At 49.2% G+C, this 17,964-nt stretch overlaps 1 protein-coding gene across 1 annotated transcript in view; it reads left to right on the forward strand.

Annotated features, from left to right (window-relative positions):
• The window catches only part of GCN1 (GCN1 activator of EIF2AK4), a 59,027-nt gene that overhangs the window by 33,373 nt on the left and 7,690 nt on the right, over positions 1–17,964 (forward strand). Inside the window, exons 34-51 of the mRNA XM_008507295.2 lie at positions 1,138–1,384; positions 1,846–1,967; positions 2,317–2,431; positions 3,201–3,380; positions 6,315–6,535; positions 7,778–7,846; positions 8,048–8,186; positions 8,276–8,472; positions 8,660–8,802; positions 11,492–11,609; positions 11,723–11,938; positions 13,095–13,259; positions 14,564–14,725; positions 15,007–15,099; positions 15,335–15,478; positions 15,575–15,844; positions 16,090–16,203; positions 16,671–16,901. Coding sequence (XP_008505517.2) covers positions 1,138–1,384; positions 1,846–1,967; positions 2,317–2,431; positions 3,201–3,380; positions 6,315–6,535; positions 7,778–7,846; positions 8,048–8,186; positions 8,276–8,472; positions 8,660–8,802; positions 11,492–11,609; positions 11,723–11,938; positions 13,095–13,259; positions 14,564–14,725; positions 15,007–15,099; positions 15,335–15,478; positions 15,575–15,844; positions 16,090–16,203; positions 16,671–16,901 — 2,946 coding nt within the window. The remainder of the gene's footprint in view (positions 1–1,137; positions 1,385–1,845; positions 1,968–2,316; positions 2,432–3,200; positions 3,381–6,314; positions 6,536–7,777; positions 7,847–8,047; positions 8,187–8,275; positions 8,473–8,659; positions 8,803–11,491; positions 11,610–11,722; positions 11,939–13,094; positions 13,260–14,563; positions 14,726–15,006; positions 15,100–15,334; positions 15,479–15,574; positions 15,845–16,089; positions 16,204–16,670; positions 16,902–17,964) is intronic.

A 17,964-nucleotide genomic window follows, 5' to 3' on the forward strand; every position in this document is an offset into this window, starting at 1 on the left:
TTTGAGGATGATCAGCCCTGAGCTAACATCTACCAATCTTCCTCTTTTTGCTGAGGAAGACTGGCCCTCAGCTAACATCTGTGCCCATCTTCCTCTACTTTATATGTGGGACACCTGCCACAGCATGGCTTGATGAGCGGTGCCATATCTGCACCCAGGATCCGAACCAGTGGACCCCAGGCCGCCAAAGTATAACATGTGCATTTAACCGCTGCGCCACTGGGCCGGCCTCAGGAATTTTGTTTTTTAAGATTTTTTTTTTCCTTTTTCTCCCAAAGTCCCTGGTACATAGTTGTGTGTTTTTAGTTGCGGGTCCTTCTAGTTGTGGCATGTGGGATGCTGCCTTAGCGTGGCCTGAGGAGTGGTGCCATGTCTGCACCCGGGATTCGAACTGGAGAAACCCTGGGCTGCCAAAGCGGAGCGCACAAACTTAACCGCTCGGCCTCGGGGCCGACCCCGGAATTTTGTTTTTTAATTTAATCTTTTTTGAATGAATTATCTGTGACTTGCAGTTTGGACCACCCAGAGTGTTCTCATCACATGCAGGTTCACAAAATTATGGTGAAATAAGTTCTCAGAACACCCAACCTGCTAAGGGTCCTGCCTGGGACCCTGGCAGCATGATACTTTTCTACTGTCAAGTTGGGCTTAATGAGCTGTAGCTGGAGGCAAGATTGACAGGGTCTTTTGGTGCCACTCAATTTGGGCCTGGCCCTGTAAGGCCAGCTGCATTTCCCTGTGACTTGGACAAGTTTGAAAACTGAAAGAGTTGGGCCTTTTTTAAGGAAACACAGTAGCCTGCTTCCCTCTGGATCTTTCTCTGTGAAGGGGTTTAGTCTTCCTGGACTTTTCTCCCACCCACCCAGGCCTGGGTTCCCCATTTAGACCAGAAATAGCACCAGAATGGCTGATGCTCTCGTCATTAACAGATGGAGTATTCAATCTGATGGAGCTCGTGTCATTTATGAATGTGTGACACTTTTTGCCTCTCCAATGCCCTGTATAGTTGTCTGATAGGCAGGGGCTGTGGTGAGGTTTGGGGACATCTAGTGGTGAGGTACTGTGGAGGACTGTGTCAAACACCAGGAACCGGCTATGGTTGAGGTGCCACAGTGACAAGACGGGTTCCTCCCACAGGTCCAGGAATCCGTGGCCAGCTGCTTGCCGCCCCTTGTGCCAGCCATCAAGGAAGACGCAGGAGGGATGATCCAGAGGCTGATGCAACAGCTGCTGGAGTCTGACAAATACGCAGAGCGTAAAGGGGCTGCATATGGGCTGGCAGGCCTGGTGAAAGGCCTGGGCATTCTCTCACTGAAGCAGCAGGAGATGATGGCAGCACTGACCGATGCCATCCAGGATAAGAAGAACTTCCGCCGGCGAGAGGGTAAGTGTCTCTGAGCTTGGTGCTGCCCAGTGTGGGAAATTGGTCCCCACAGCTGCCAGAGAAAGGAATCTTTTCTTTCCTTCCCCACCGAAGGGCTGGTGTTTGTGTATGTGTGCTGTAGAGGGGGCACCTGTGTGTGAGCCATTCCATCCAGTCCTTGCTGATGTTGCCTGGACTTTCGAAGTCAGCAATACCCTTAGCTGAGAGATTTTGCCTTTTTAGCTGTTAGTGCCAAGAAGTGATGGATGATCCCCTGTTCTCTCCTCCTTTCTACTCAGCTCCATCCCTGCTCTGGGGCTTCTCAAGCTGAGGCAGATGCTGCTGCTCCCTCATGGGGCAGCCACTTTAGTCCCATAGCTGCCTGCGTGTTTCCAGAGGGTGAGGAGGTAGCAGGGAGGTTGTCCTGTGGCTGCCCCCAGAGGACATTCTGTTCCCAGCTCTCCCTCCTTCTCCTCCCTTAGGAGCCCTCTTTGCCTTTGAGATGCTCTGCACCATGCTGGGGAAGCTCTTTGAGCCATATGTGGTTCACGTGCTGCCCCATCTGCTGCTCTGCTTCGGGGATGGGAACCAGTACGTTCGTGAGGTAAGTCCTGAGGCTGCATGTGAGAACCGTCAGCAGCTGGGGGCGGCCCCTGGGGTGAGACTCGACAGGGAGTCTCAAATGGTGTAAGGCCCTGTGGCTGGAACCCCTTCTGCCCATACCTTGGGCAGTGGTTACTAGGACAGACTCCTCTGGTTCCCAGTGAAGTAGTGAAGCTCTCTGAGGTAAGAAACGATCTCTCTTCTCAGTTGTATCTGCAGGCCCGGGCACAGGGTCTGACACAGTGGACCCCCAGTAAGTGTTTGTCACTGGGGGAACTCTTGATCTGGCATCAAGCCTTAACCCTTGCTTGGGCAAGAAAGCCCCTGAATGTCTTTTCTCTTCCCTTGAGGCTGCAGATGATTGTGCCAAGGCTGTGATGAGCAACCTGAGTGCTCATGGGGTGAAGCTGGTGCTTCCCTCCTTATTGGCTGCCCTGGAGGAGGAATCCTGGAGGACCAAAGCTGGTAAGGTTGCTCCCTTCCACGTCTCTCACAGCTTCCTTTTCTGAAAACTTTCCTATGCAGGTGGCCACAGCCCTTGTCCTGTCTGTATGCTTCCCAGCCCAGGGATATGGCCACGACTCTCTGAGCCGTTAGACAGCTCAATCCTTCAGTAGTTTGTGTGCTTTCACACAAAGAACAAGCCTCTGACAGGAGCCACAGCCCTAAGTCAGGAAATCCCAGAGCTTTAAAGCTAGTCTGTGGCTAGTTCTGTGACTTTAAGGCTTTTTTCCCCCTTTAAACCTCTTTTTAAGAAAATATATTCTTATCTGGAATTCTAATATAGATAACAAGCAGAGCTTTTCTGGTTTGGGTCAAGGTCTGGGGCCCTCCCACTTAGACTTCCCCCTCAATCCTTCAGGCTTTGCTCTACAGTTCGAAAAATCACTGATCTAAATCAGTTTCTTCATTTGTGGATGGGGAAACTGAGGTCCGAAAAATTTAGTGAATTTGCCTTGGATCACCGCCAGAACTAAGCCAAGTCTCCCCATCCTGGCCTCGCCTCTCTCCCCCATGTTGCCTTGCCCCTCACCCAGGATCTCATGGCTCAGCAGGCCTCAGGAGCATTTTGCCCACTCTGCTGGAGCCAGCCCCTTTGCCTTCTTCCCAGGGACTGCTTGAGCACAGTCTGCAGAGGAGCAGGCTGGTTGTCCCTTGCCTGGGCAGGCAGCCCAGGCTACTTGCCAGGCTGTGCTCAGTGATTCCATGCTGGGCGTGTGTCTATCGTCTGCAGGATCGGTGGAGTTGCTTGGGGCGATGGCGTACTGTGCTCCCAAGCAGCTGTCATCCTGCCTGCCCAACATCGTGCCCAAGCTTACGGAGGTGCTCACTGACTCCCACGTCAAAGTGCAAAAGGCTGGACAGCAGGCACTCAGGCAGATCGGCTCCGTCATCAGGAACCCGGAGATCCTGGGTACGCCTCTCCCAGAAGGGCACTGGCCCTTGCTCCTCCTCCCATCCCTGATGGTGCTGGGAACACACACCCGTTCAGCAAAAATCTTTGCCCTCTGAGGACAGATATTTTCATATTGAAATAACTTCTAAATTCTGGAAAGCTCTTTTCCTAGAATAATTAGTGGAAAGTAGTTTGGAAGCACTCTGTTTTCCCACTGGTCTGGAGCAGTTGCCATTGACTGCACAGGTAGGGAAACTGAGTCACTGGCTCAGAAGCAGCTTGAGTCCGAGAGAGCCCTGTGCACTAAGCTGAGTCCTGCTGTCAAAACAGAACTGAATGGCAAGCTCTGGACCACATCAGCATCGTTCAAAGTGTTAGGTTCTTTGGGAACTTTCTATTCTCTCTCATTCCAGGAGACCTGTGATAAAGGGGAAGATAAGGAAAGGATGTTCCCCTTAACTGTCCTCTTTAGTATGACTCTTTCTTGAGTGATAGGAAGAGGTTGATTTCTAGAAACAAAGCCCAGCGGCCACCTTGACTAGTGCATCACTTGTTAAATTTTAAGCTTCAACGTGGAGCATCAGTGCCCATTCAGTGTAGTTCAGCCAGAGTTTTTTTCATGCAGAAAATGATGTAATTTTTTGTTTGTTTTGGTTTTGTTTTTGCTGAGGAAGATTAGCCCTGAGCTAACATCTGCTACAGTCTTCCTCAGCTTTATATGTGGGTCACCGTCACAGCATGGCTGACAAGTGATATAGGTCTACACCCGGGATCCGAACCTGTGAACCTAGGCCACTGAAGCAGAGTGCACCAAACTTAACCACTACACCACAGGGCCAGCCCGTTTTCCTTTTTTAAGGGATGAATAGATATACTTGGGTTTTGTTGTTGTTTTTTTACAATGTCCAACATCCCTGGGGAATTCTAAGGCCTGGAACAGTCTCATTTCTATCAGATGAGTGGAAGTGTCTTCATTTTGGGAATCCAGCTTAGGTTTTTTTTAACTGAGAAATAATTTGCATAATATAAAATTCACTTTTTAAAAATGTACAATTCTTTGGTTTTTTAGTATATTCACAAAACTACATCAGCATCACCACTGTCTAGTTCCAGGGCACTTTCATCATCCCAGAAAGAAATCCCGTACCCCTTAGCATTCACTCTTCATTTCCTCCCCTTCCTCTAGTCCCTGACAATCACCAATCTATTTTCTGTCTCTGTGGATTTGCCTGTTCTGGACGCTTCATGTAAATGGAATCGTACATGTGGCCTTTTGTGTCTGGCTTCTTACACTTAGCATTATGGGATTTTTTTGGTTTTTATGTGTGTCTGTGTGTGAGGAAGGTTGGCCCTGAGCTAACTATGTTGCCAATCTTCCTCTTTTTGTTTGAGGAAGACTGTCCCTGAGCTAACATCTGTGCCAGTCTTCCTCTATTTTATACGAGATGCCTCCACAGTGTGGTTTGATAAGTGGTGCTAGGTTCACACCCAGGATCTGAACCTGCGAACCCCAAGCCGCCAAAGCAGAGTGCATGAGGTTAACCACTGCGCCACCAGGCTGGCCCTATTAGCATTATGTTTTTGAGGTTCATCCATGTTGTGTCATTTGTCAGTACTTCATTCCTTTTTATGTCTGAATAATATTCCATCGTATGTATAGATCACATTTTGTTTATCTGTTCATCAGTTGATGGACATTTGGATTGTTTCCACTTTTTGCCTATTAAGAAGAATGCTTCTGTGAACGTTTGTGTACAAGACTCTTTTAGACCTGTTTTCAGTTCTCTTGGTTAGATACCTAGGAATGAGACTGCTGGGTCATGTCATAACTTTAACTTTTTGAGTAAGTACTAGACTGTTTGTTCCAAAGTGGCTGTATCGTTTGAACAGCGATGCATGAGAGTTCTAATTGCCAACCCGTTATTGTCTGTCTTTTTGGTTACAGCCATCCTAGTGGGTATGAAGTGGCATCTCGTGGTTTTGATTTGCATTTCTCTAATGACTAATGATGTTGAACGTCTTTTCACGTACTTATTGGCCATTTGCATATCTTCTTTGGAGAACTGTCTATTCAAATCATCTGTCCTCTTTTTTTTTTAAAATGATTGGCCCCTGAGCTAATATCTGTTGCCAAACTTCTTGGTTCTTTTTCCTTCTTCTTCCTCTCCCCAAAGCCCCCCAGCACATAGTTGTATATTCTAGTTGTAGGTGGTTCTGGTTGTGCTGTGTTGGACGCCGCCTCAGCATGGCCTAATGAGTGATGCTAGGTTTGTGCCCAGGATCCAAATCAGCGAAACCCTGGGCCACTGAAGCGGAGCGCATGAACTTAACCACTTGGCTATGGGGCTGGCCCATCTGCCCATTTTTAAATTGGCTTATTCGGTTTTTTTATTTGTTGACCACCAGCACGGGTCTTCATAGTGGTTAAATTCCCTGGGCTAGTGGAAGAGATAAGCCAAGTATTCCTCTGGGAATTCCTTCTACTGGGCTCATGATGCTGAATTTGAGAGCTCATTTTACCTGGGCTTGGCTGCTCTGAGCATTGCGTGCTTCCCTCCAACCACTGGTTCAGGGGCCTTTGGTTGGTGTCTTAAAAGTTTTTTCACAAAACCACTTGGTGTTACTGCTTCCAGGGTAAGTAAGGTCCATCGTGCCCAACCAGCTCTCCTGTGGAGGCCCAGCACTTTGGCCCCAGCTCAGTGCCCATTGAAGCTAGATCGTAGCGCTACAGTGCAGAGGACTGACGGCTGCCGCCTCCACACAGCTTTCTTTTGGTGGAGCAGGATTGCTCTTTGCAGACAGGCTGGCTTCCCCATTTGGTGACTTGTGGGGCTCCAGGGAGGCATGTCCTGGACTCCCTTCTCTTCTGATCCCCTCTAGTTCTGGGGATCTAGAGGCTTTGCCACACCATAGACTTGTACAAACCAGCCTCTCTCCTGTTTGGACATGCAGCCATTGCCCCAGTCCTGCTAGATGCCCTGACGGATCCCTCCAGGAAGACCCAGAAATGCTTGCAGACCCTGCTTGACACAAAGTTTGTCCACTTCATTGATGCCCCGTCGCTCGCCCTCATCATGCCCATCGTCCAGAGAGCCTTCCAGGACCGTTCCACCGACACTCGGAAGATGGCAGCCCAGATTATTGGCAACATGTACTCCCTGACAGACCAGAAGGTAGCAGCCCACTGGGGCTGGTCCGGCTCAGACAAGTAGATGCTGGTTTAGGGCAGAGAGTCCTACAGTAGACGTGGGAGGGCTGTGGGCATTTGGTCCCTGATTATGTTTAGAGGGAGAAACGGACCATTTTGGGGTGGAGGGTGGAAATCTAGGCTCTGTGGGCGTCTTGCAGAGCGCAGTGGTTCCAGTCCTTCTTAGCTCAGCCCCCAGGTAAGGCCCATCCCAGTGGGCCCCATTTACCGATTGAGAGGGAGGAAAGGTCCAGCCTCGCCTCTGGCCTTTCAGGAATGTTGGGAAAGTGGCTGCTGCTTTGACTGCTTGCAATGTTTTCTTGTCACAAGCATTTGCTTCTGGAAACCTCTCAGAGGAAATTAGCCTAGTTGAGATTTATGTTGTTTGTTTGTTTGTTTACTTGCTCCCAAGGACTTGCATGTGTGATTTCATTGTCTACCACATCTCTGCTTTGCTTGCTCAGCCTAGGGACACAAGAGACAAAGTGGGAAGTTATGTCAATCCTAGAAAATTTGGGAAATTGGAAAGACAAAAAATTTTATTGATAGCCTTCCAACACTAAAACAATTACTGTTAATGATTTTTATTATATTTTAAAAATTATGTTACTGAACATAAACTTATTTTCAGATTAAAACAAGTTATTTATAAAACTGATTTTTAATACTTTTGTAATATTCCAACAAATTTTTATACCATAACTTACATAATTCTATCATCGGTCATATAGTGTCCAAAGTTTTTTTTGCTATTTTAAGTAATGCTTCAGTGAACATAAGGCTTTTTCTATATTTAAAACTGTTTCCTAAGCTGAATGCTGTATCAAGAGATGTAAACCATTTAAGGTGAAGAAAGGGAAGATGATAATGCAATTCTGAAAGGAAAGTACCAGAAATAATTTCCTAGATTCCAGAGGCTGGGCAGGGCTTGGTCTCAGGAGGAGGACCAGCGGGGGAAGAACATTGAACTGTAGCTGGTGGCTCTCTCGACCTCTTGAGAATGGGCCTTGGGTCCCTTCTAGGTTTCCCTAAGCAATTGCACGGGGCCTTCGAGGAACTAGTCAGAGGGGGGAGTTCTTCGCCACTTGCCCTTCCCCACCTGTTTTGGGAGCACCCCTACTGAGCACTCCTTGTCAGCAGAATGGTGAGGTCAGGGTCCACAGTAGAACAGAACCTGGAGAAAGTAGGAATTGGGCTTCTGCCTGAGGCGCCTCTTGTGTTATTGCAGGACTTGGCTCCTTACCTGCCAAGCGTGACACCTGGCCTGAAAGCCTCTCTTTTGGACCCTGTACCTGAGGTGAGTCTGGGAGGAGATGGGGCAGGAGCTTGTTATTTTAGCCCAGTCCCCAGAAAATTGATTTCTGAGAATTCTCTTTAAGCTGCTTTTGTGTCTGTCTGGTAGAGGGAAGGAGACCCGAGGGGTCCCTCTCTGCTTCTTCGTGGTTACCTAGTTTTCAGTCAGATTTCCTCACCATCCTTGTTTTTGATTACCTGACAGGTGCGAACAGTGTCTGCAAAGGCTCTTGGGGCCATGGTGAAGGGCATGGGGGAGTCATGTTTCGAGGACTTGCTGCCGTGGCTGATGGAGACGCTGACCTATGAGCAGAGCTCTGTGGATCGCTCAGGCGCTGCGCAAGGTGAGGCAAGAGCAGGCCCAGGGGCCAGTCCAGGAATGCCCTCTAGGGGCCCTCAGATCCAGTGGGTTCATTTTGTCCTTTTGTTACAGGATTGGCTGAGGTCATGGCTGGCTTAGGGGTGGAGAAGTTGGAGAAGCTGATGCCGGAAATTGTGGCTACAGCCAGCAAAGTGGACATTGCACCCCATGTCAGAGATGGCTATATCATGATGTTCAACTACCTGCCCATCACCTTCGGGGACAAGTTCACTCCTTATGTGGGGCCCATCATCCCCTGTATCCTCAAAGTAGGCACCAAAGACCATGCTGAGGATGGCATTAAGGAGGGCATGTGTTCTCCCAGAGAGCTGGGCTCCCTGCCAATTGGGGTTGGCTGGCAGGAGTCCTCATCCTGCTATTCAGGGAGTCCCATTTTCTTTTGGGTCTGGGTGCCTGGGGTGGCAACTTTGGCTGACCCACCCTCTGTGTGTGCAGGCTCTTGCAGATGAGAACGAGTTTGTGCGTGATACCGCCCTGCGTGCGGGCCAGCGGGTCATCTCCATGTACGCTGAGACGGCCATTGCCCTGCTGCTGCCCCAGCTGGAGCAAGGCCTCTTTGATGACCTCTGGAGAATAAGGTGAGAACTCAGGTGGGAAGGCCCAATGGCTCCAGCTTTGCACTCTGGGAACTCCGAGAAATGAGCAGAATGTTGCCAAGAACGCTCTCAACTTTCTCCAGATTCTTGCTTTTCACCATTTGCTAACTCGCCAGTTTCCTAACCACTCAGCCATGGGGCCAGCCCCCCCAGATTCTTGCTTTTAACCATTGTCTAACTCGCCAGTTTCCTGTAGCAGGGTCTTTATTCTGATTCTCTTTTAAAAACTTCTCTCTGTTCAGTCCTTCAGTTTGTAGTAAAGTTTTAAGCACAAATATACTTTTTTTTTTTTTTTTTTTAAAGATTTTATTATTTCCTTTTTCTCCCCAAAGCCCCCCGGTACATAGTTGTATATTCTTCGTTGTGGGTTCTTCTAGTTGTGGCATGTGGGACGCTGCCTCAGCGTGGTCTGACGAGCAGTGCCATGTCCGCGCCCAGGATTCGAACCGACGAAACACTGGGCCGCCTGCAGCGGAGCGCGCGAACTTAACCACTCGGCCACGGGACCAGCCCCAAGCACAAATATACTTTTTAATCTGGAAATTCTACTTACAGGAATTTATACCAAGGACATATTTGGTCAAGTGCCTAAAGATGTCTATAGAAGGATGTTTGTCGCAGTAGTGTTTATCACTGGGAAAATTGGAGTTTGATTTTAAAAAGTCAGCACATGGGGCTGGCCCAGTGGTGCAGCAGTTAAGTTTGCACATTCCGCTTTGGTGGCCCTGGGTTCGCCGGTTCAGATCCCAGGTGTGGACATGGCACCACTTGGCAAGCCATGCTGTGGCAGGCGTTCTAGATATAAAGTAGAGAAAGATGGGCACGGATGTTAGCTCAGGGCCAGTCTTCCTCGGCAAAAAGAGGAGGGTTGGCGGCAGATATTAGCTCAGTGCTAAACTTCCTTAAAAAAAAAAAAAGTCAGTACATCCACACCATGAACTTTTATTCAGCCATTACAAAGGATAGCATAAGAGGACTATATCAGCTGACACAGAAAGCTCCTCAGCCTCTTGTTGATGGAGCAGTGCAGGCGGTGGCCAGTGCATGTGGTACGGGCCCACTTCCCACATTGTGCGGGGGAGTGTGTGTCTATAGAGGCTGTGTGTGCAAGAATGTCACCAGAGTGTCAGGGTGGTTGTCTGGGTGGTGGGAGTTTAGGTGATTGTTTATACTCTCTCTACATTTTTCTGTATTTTTAAAATTTTCAGTTTGAATATGACTATTATTTTTTATGATCATTAAAAACAGTAAACCTCATTTAGGGGCGGGCCCTGTGGCCGAGTGGTTAAATTCGCGCACTCCGCTTTGGTGGCCGAGGGTTTTGCCGGTTCGGATCCTGGGCGAGGACATGGCACCGCTCATCAGGCCACCTTGAGGCGGCGTCTCACATGCCACAACTAGAAGGACCCACAACTAAGATACACAACTATGTACTGGGGGGATTTGAGGAGAAAAAGCAGAAAAAAAAAAAAAGGAAGATTGGCAATAGTTGTTAGCTCAGGTGCCATTCTTTGAAAAACAGCAATTGGGCCTGGCCTGGTGGCCGAGTGGTTGAGTTCACGAGCTCTGCTGCAGGCGGCCCAGTGTTTTGTGGGTTCGAATCCTGCGCGCGGACATGGCACTGCTCATCAAACCACGCTGAGGCAGTGTCCCACATGCCACAACTAGAAGAACGCACAGCGAAGAATATACAACTATGTACCGGGGGGGCTTTGGGGAGAAAAAGGAAAAAATAAAATCTTTAAAAAAAAAAAAAAAACAATAAACCTCATTTAATTTGAAGAGAAATAAAGTTTAGCCTTCTAGGCCTCTTCTGATGTCTCCAGTTCTGATGATCAGCATTTTTGGTTTCCTGTTAATGCTTCCCTCTGTGCTCTATTTCTGTTCTTTGATAGATTATATTATAGAAATTTTCACATGTGCTTTGTTTTTTTTTTTTTTGAGGAAGGTTAGCCCTGAGCTAACATCCGCTGCTAATCCTCCTCTTTTAGCTGAGTAAGATGGGCCCTGAACAAACATCCATGCCCATCTTCCTCTACTTTATATGTGGGACACCTGCCTCAGCATGGCTTGACAAGCAGTGCTTAGGTCCGTACCTGGGATCCAAACCAGCCAACCCTAGGCTGCTGAAGCAGAACGTGCAAACTTAACCACTGTGCCACCGGACCAGTCCTTTACATGTGCTTTTTAAAAATATTTACTTTTGGGGCCGGCCCAGTGGTGCAACAGTTAAGTGCGCACGTTCTGCTTCGGTGGCCCGGTGTTCTCCGGTTCGGATCCCGGGTGCGGACGTGGCACCACTTGGCAAGCCATGCTGTGGTAGGCGTCCCACATAGAAAGTAGAGGAAGATGGGCACGGATGTTAGCTCAGGTCTAGCCTTCCTCAGCAAAAAGAGGAGGATTGGCAGCAGTTAGCTCAGGGCTAATCTTCCTTAAAAAAAAAAAATTTATTTTTTTCCATGATTAAAGCTTATTAGTAGAAAACTTGGCAAGAAAACATGTGGAAAGTCTGAAGAAATGACCATTGCCTGTAACTTTTCTCCCATTCCAAGCTAACCACCATGAATATTCTGGGTGCATTTCCTTCCCGTCTCTTTTCTGCCCTGTGCTTGGTTGTGCCCTGAGATTACCCTTTGTGGCTGTGTGACTCTGCTCTTGGCATCCTTCCCAGGTTCAGCTCTGTTCAGCTCCTTGGGGATCTCCTGTTCCACATCTCAGGAGTCACTGGCAAGATGACCACAGAAACTGCCTCTGAAGATGATAACTTTGGAACTGCCCAGTCCAACAAGGTGCGTGCCTTGAGTTGATTTTCCTTGCTCTGCTGATGGTAGGGACGTGCCCTGGCACTCATGCTGTGGAGGCTTCACCCCCTGTGTTCTCTGTTTCTTTCCACTGGCTCCAGGCGATCATCACTGCCCTGGGGGTAGATCGGCGGAACCGGGTGTTGGCAGGGCTGTACATGGGCCGCTCGGACACCCAGCTGGTTGTGCGGCAAGCATCCCTGCACGTTTGGAAGATTGTGGTCTCCAATACTCCCCGCACCTTGCGTGAGATCCTGCCCACTCTCTTTGGGCTCCTGCTGGGTTTCCTAGCCAGCACATGTGCAGATAAGAGAACGGTAAGTTTCCTGGACCTTGCTTCTGACCCAGCAGGCCCTGATGCCTCCTTTCAGAGGCTAGAAAGCTGGGTCTGCAGAGACCAGGAGAGTGCTTAGGGTCCCCTCTCTTAACAGGGGAACGTTTGTTTATTTACTTGGTCTTTCAACAAATATTTGTTAAGCATCTGCTAGGTGCTAAGCAGGGGCCTAAGACCTGGGAATAGAATGGGGAAGAAAGGCAGCCTCATTCCTTGTCCTCGTGGAGCTACAGTCTGGTAGAGGAGAAGGATATTAATCAAATAATCACACAGACAGATGTAAATGCAGCTATGGCAAGTGCTACGTGGCGCTGCAAATGCTTATCACAGGGACATTGGACCTAGCTAGGGAGGTCAGGGGAGGCTTCTCAGAAGAATTAATGCTTGAAGATGAAAGATGAGTAAGCACCAGCCAGGTGAGGAGTCAGTGAAAGACTATTCCAGACAGAGGGAATAGTGCTTTAGATACAAGGGTGGGATGTGCAGAAGCCCTGTGGTGGGCAGGGACATGGCCAACAGTAGGGGCTGAGCAAAGGCTGGTGAGTCTGGAGTGAGAAAGCAGGCAGGCACAAGCATGGCGTGAGATATGGCTGACGCACTGGGCTGGGGTAGGCCACATTCATTGGTTGGGAGGAGGGGCCCAGCCTGCACTGATGATCACTTCTGCCAGTCTCCTTTGGCCCACTCCCAGCCCCCATCCCTGGCTAGGACACTGCATATTTGGCTCTGAAGAAAGATTTGCATGTGGCCTCAGAGGAGATGGGTTTTTTCCCTAAAGCATTTGTTCCAAATTCAACTCCTCTTGGGCGAGAGCATGTAGTTAAGTGACTTCTAGGCTGCAGTTTTCAATCCAGGGAAATTGGCCCTTGACTGAGAGCATATGATGAACTTCCCATTCATATGTAAGGTGCCAGCTCTTGCTTTAGGTTGTATAGGTATGTGTGACACAAACATAATTTTATTTTGTAGTGTTTTGTAAGCATCTTGGCGGGGGCTTTTCAGAGATGAGAGCATTTGGGGAAGTTAAGTCAATGACTGAGATAAAGTATAAGAGGTGCCAGGGCCCTCACTCTGGAGTTGTCCTCTGGGTGCCCTGGGCTTTGCAGGGAGTTGATGCCTGGCTTGATCTCTGCTGACAGATTGCAGCGAGGACGTTGGGAGATCTCGTCCGAAAGTTAGGGGAGAAAATCCTACCTGAGATCATCCCCATCCTTGAGGAAGGCCTGCGGTCTCAGAAGAGTGATGAGAGGCAGGGCGTGTGCATCGGGCTGAGTGAGATCATGAAGTCCACCAGCCGGGACGCCGTGAGTACCTTTCAGGGACCCCACAGGCCCTGCCCCTGCAGGTGACCTGACTCCGAGGGCTGGGAGGCGGTTACAGGAGAAGCTGCACCACCAGGGACACTTCACTTCCCCCTCAGGACACGTGAACCTCATTCTGGCAGTGGGCTGTTGATGGGCCACACATGGACTGGGATTTCCCTCCTCTCAGCTTTACTATCAGTTTTGCAGGCTGAAAACTAAGCGGTTTAGAGGTCTTGAGTGGCCTTTAGAAATCAGAGATGAACTTTTTCTCACTACTTCTGAGGTTGCTCCACATGAATCCCTATTGCGTTGCTATGTCAGTTCAGTTAAAATGTGTGATATCCTTAGCAGGGAAAGGAGGGTGGCAGGGAGCAGGAGGGGCGTGCGCTTGTTCTTAGAAGGAGTGGAGTAGATAAGAGTAAGTACCCAGTGGGTGGAAATGTGTTCTCTCCAGGAATCCTACTGTTCCCATAGTAGCAACATTTGATTTGGAGTCATTCTCACTGACCTTACATTCTAAGGTATTTGATCCTGGAAGCATTCCTGGGAATAGGTTGAGTATGCATAGGGTTGTTGATTGGAATGAAAGTGCCAAAGTGGAGTGGATGGCCAGTCAGAAAGTAAGCACATAGCCTATTGCTTAGCCTGAGCATCCTCATCTGATTTACTAGATCCTTGTCCTGTGTGTATCAGTTATATGTTTTACATTTAGGGTTTCATATTTGGCCAAGAAAACTCAACCAAATAGAGTTGTGATTCATTGAACAGTTACTGAGTCCCCCAAAGGCTGAGACTTTGCCGATGGTGAGGCCAACATATAACCCGTCCTTAGAGTCATAGTGAGCTTTGCTTTGGTGGAATTGGTTACAAAGGGGACAGAGCTGTCCTTGGCCCTGCTATAGCCCCAAAGACTTCATAGAGGAGCAGGTGTCTGAGTGAGACGTGAAGAAGGACTTGGAGTGTTCCAAGAGGAAAAGCAAAAGAAAGAGTCGGAGGAGAGGAGGCCACATCATGGAGAGCCTCACTGGGGCAAGGAGTTAGGAGTTCCTCCTGTAGGAGATGGGGAGTATCTGGAGAACTTACCTACAAAAATCAAGCTGTTAATTATTAAGTCGGGGTGAAAGGTCCTCAGGGCTAGATTACATATCCTCTCTGCTTTTTTATACTTGCACATTTTCACAGAAAACAGCTAAGTTAAAAGTCAAGCCAAGGAAGTGGTGGAGGCCTGGCTGGGCCAGAGGGCCTCGCTTCCGCTCCCTCCGTGTCTCTGCTGTGTCAGGTACAGTGCACGTGTGCTGTTGCAGGTGCTATATTTCTCTGAGTCCCTTGTGCCCACGGCGAGGAAGGCTTTATGTGACCCGCTGGAGGAGGTCAGAGAGGCGGCGGCCAAGACCTTCGAGCAGCTGCACTCCACCATCGGCCACCAGGCTCTGGAGGACATTCTACCATTTTTGCTGAAGCAGCTGGTGAGTGGATCTGCCACACACCTACCAGTTTGGCTTTTATTATCTTTGTAGAAGCAAAACATAGGGGGCTTATTGTGCCAAGGCAGCCGCAGTGTGGGCCCCCAGAGGGAGTGGGTGCGGCAGGATCACACTTGGCTCTGTGCTTCTTCTTTGACAGTCAGTAAGTGTGGGTACAGTGGGAGGGAAGAAAGTGGAGAAGGAAGTTGGCAGTGGCTAGTCTAGACAGCAGAGGTGGGGATGGGAGCCAGCTCCTCAGTGTTGCCCTCATTGCCCCTCTGCAGGATGATGAGGAGGTGTCAGAATTTGCCTTGGACGGTCTGAAGCAAGTTATGGCCATCAAGAGTCGTGTGGTGCTGCCCTACCTTGTGCCCAAGGTAAATCCCAACACATGGGAACCCCTCTCTGGCCCAGAAGCCACAGCCCCATCATTGTTCATGGGCCTGCCATGAAGCCCAGTTCTGAACTCAGATGTTAGAGGAGGCTGGTGGTGGATGCAGGATGCCCTGGAGCAGACACTCAGCCCTGAACAGTGAGAATGGCTCTCCCAGAGCCTAGTGCAGTGGCCAGTACGGGGCAGCGTTCATTGAGTTGACGTTGTTCATTCTACAGCTGACGACTCCCCCTGTCAATACCCGGGTGCTGGCTTTCCTTTCATCTGTGGCAGGCGACGCCCTGACCCGTCATCTTGGAGTGATCCTCCCAGCGGTCATGTTGGCCCTGAAGGAGAAGCTCGGGACTCCAGATGAGCAGCTGGTGAGTGTCATGATGGTTCCCGCCAGCTTTCTAACAGCTGTCCTGTCCTTCCCCCTGTGAAGCCGTGCTCAGCCCAGGTGTCCGCTGTGGTTTTAGGAGATGGCCAACTGTCAGGCCGTGATCCTCTCAGTAGAGGATGACACCGGGCACCGGATCATCATCGAGGATCTGTTGGAAGCCACTCGCAGCCCTGAGGTGGGCATGAGGCAGGCTGCTGCCATCATCCTCAACATCTACTGTTCCCGCTCGAAGGCGGACTACACCAGCCACCTGCGGAGCCTCGTCTCCGGCCTCATCCGACTCTTCAATGACTCCAGCCCTGTGGTTCTGGAGGAGAGCTGGGATGCCCTGAATGCCATTACCAAGGTCAGGGGACTGCTGACCCCACAACCAGCTTTTGCTTTTAGACAATTCCAGATGCTTATAAGACTAGACTCTTAAAATAACCCCCCAGGTAGCCATTATGCAGTTTGAACATTTATCAATCCATGGCCAGTCCTGTTTATACTCCCACCCATACCCCTTCCCTTGCTGTATTATTTTGAAGCAGTCTTGAAAGGGCTGTACTTAGAACTCTGACATCCTCTCTGTTTTTTCCTGACTTCCCATAGAAGCTGGATGCTGGCAACCAGCTGGCACTCATTGAAGAACTGCACAAAGAAATCCGGCTCATAGGGAATGAGAGCAAAGGGGAGCACGTGCCAGGGTTCTGCCTCCCAAAGAAGGTAAGCCAGGGGCTCGTGGTGCAGGCTGCTGTGGGCATGTGGCCTTTTTCTACCTTCACCCCCACTCCCACTCTGGGTCAGCTGGAGCAGCCATGTGTTAATCTGACTTAGCACCCTAGGTGCTGTTCCACACTTGCCCAGACAGTGTTTCTTCCCCTTGGTGGCCACATGAGGACAGGGTTCATGCTGCATCTGGTTTAAACTGTGGCGGCCACCTTAGCCAGAGCAAGTGAGTCACAGAGGTGACAGCAGTGTGTATCCCTCTGTGTTAATAGGCCTGTTGGAAGCTCTTATCGTCTTGTCAATGTCAAGTCAAAACTATTCCCCAGCCAGCACCCTCTCAGGCCGTGATGCTGGCAGCCTGGATTAGTCTTTTTTGTGGAGTTGAGGAGCACCTTTCTTTGGGTGGGAGACACTTGGGCCCAGTGCCTTTGAGATTTGACTCTCAGGTGTGGTTCTCTTGTCAGGGAGTAACCTCCATCCTTCCAGTGTTGCGGGAGGGAGTCCTGACTGGCAGCCCAGAACAGAAAGAGGAAGCAGCCAAAGCTTTAGGCTTGGTGATCCGCCTCACCTCAGCTGACGCCCTGAGGCCCTCCGTGGTCAGCATCACTGGCCCTCTGATTCGAATCCTGGGGGACCGATTCAGCTGGAACGTGAAGGCAGCTCTGCTCGAGACACTCAGCCTCTTGCTGGCCAAGGTGAGTGACTGACGAGTTCATTCTCTTGGTCCATTTGGATCTTAGAGAACAGATCATCTGCAGGAGACTGGTACATGGTGTCACGTGGCAGCAGAGTGACAGCTTATTATGGCATAGCAGAGGGACTTAAGACCTTGGACTCTAGGCTCACACTACACAATGGTCAATTCCAGGTCCACCAGTTCGTAGCCTTGTGGCTGGATGACCTTGGTCATATAACTTCTGAGCCTGTTTCCTCACCTATAATTTGAGAGTGCTAATTCTGCCTGCCTCAAGGAGGGCTGTGAAATGTGGGACTTAGATGAAATAATGCCAGGCACAGTGCCTGACATTCTGAGCACTCAATACATGCTAATTCCTATTATTTTGAAGAGTTACTGCTTCAAAGGAAAAAATCCAGGGCCACATCAATACAAGTAAAACATTGTTTAAATATGCTCCTGTTCTTTATTGCCACCTCGCAAAGGGAGATGCTGAGAATCTGATGAGAGAATGAAGTCTGAGAGCAGCTGGAATAATTTCAGTTTTTGCCAAAAGTGTAAGACGCAAAGATACAACATATTAACCATTTCTAATGTTGTACAGGGCAAGAATTAAGCCCTTTAGATTTAAAAAAGTATGAACAAAGCCAAGATTTGTTGTTGTAAAAAAAAAAATTGAATTCTTGCTTGAGGTTTGGAAACAAAAGCAAACTTGAAATGTGTAGTTTTTTTTCCTTTTGGGAGAAGGTTGTGGGGAGCAACTTCCCAGCTGAAAAGTGGGATTATGAGCATCAGCCTCATTCTATAGCAAATTGAGTCTTTTTTTTTTTTTTAAGTAAGTATTATCTGTATCTTGTGCTTTTTTCTGTGGTATTTTTGTAATTCTTTGAACAAATGGAGCCCTTCCCTCACAGAATTTGTCCCTTAGGCCATGAGTCAGATGTCACCCCTGGGCAGATGGTTCCCACCTCAGATTTACTGGCTTCACTCTGTCGTGTGCCTTCCAGCAGCCTGCAAACCCCGACCCTGGTATTTCCAGACTGCCAGACAGCTACTGTGATTTTCTCATTTAGCAAATAAGT

Source organism: Equus przewalskii, chromosome 7 (assembly GCF_037783145.1).
Source record: "Equus przewalskii isolate Varuska chromosome 7, EquPr2, whole genome shotgun sequence".
Lineage (NCBI taxonomy): Eukaryota > Metazoa > Chordata > Mammalia > Perissodactyla > Equidae > Equus > Equus przewalskii.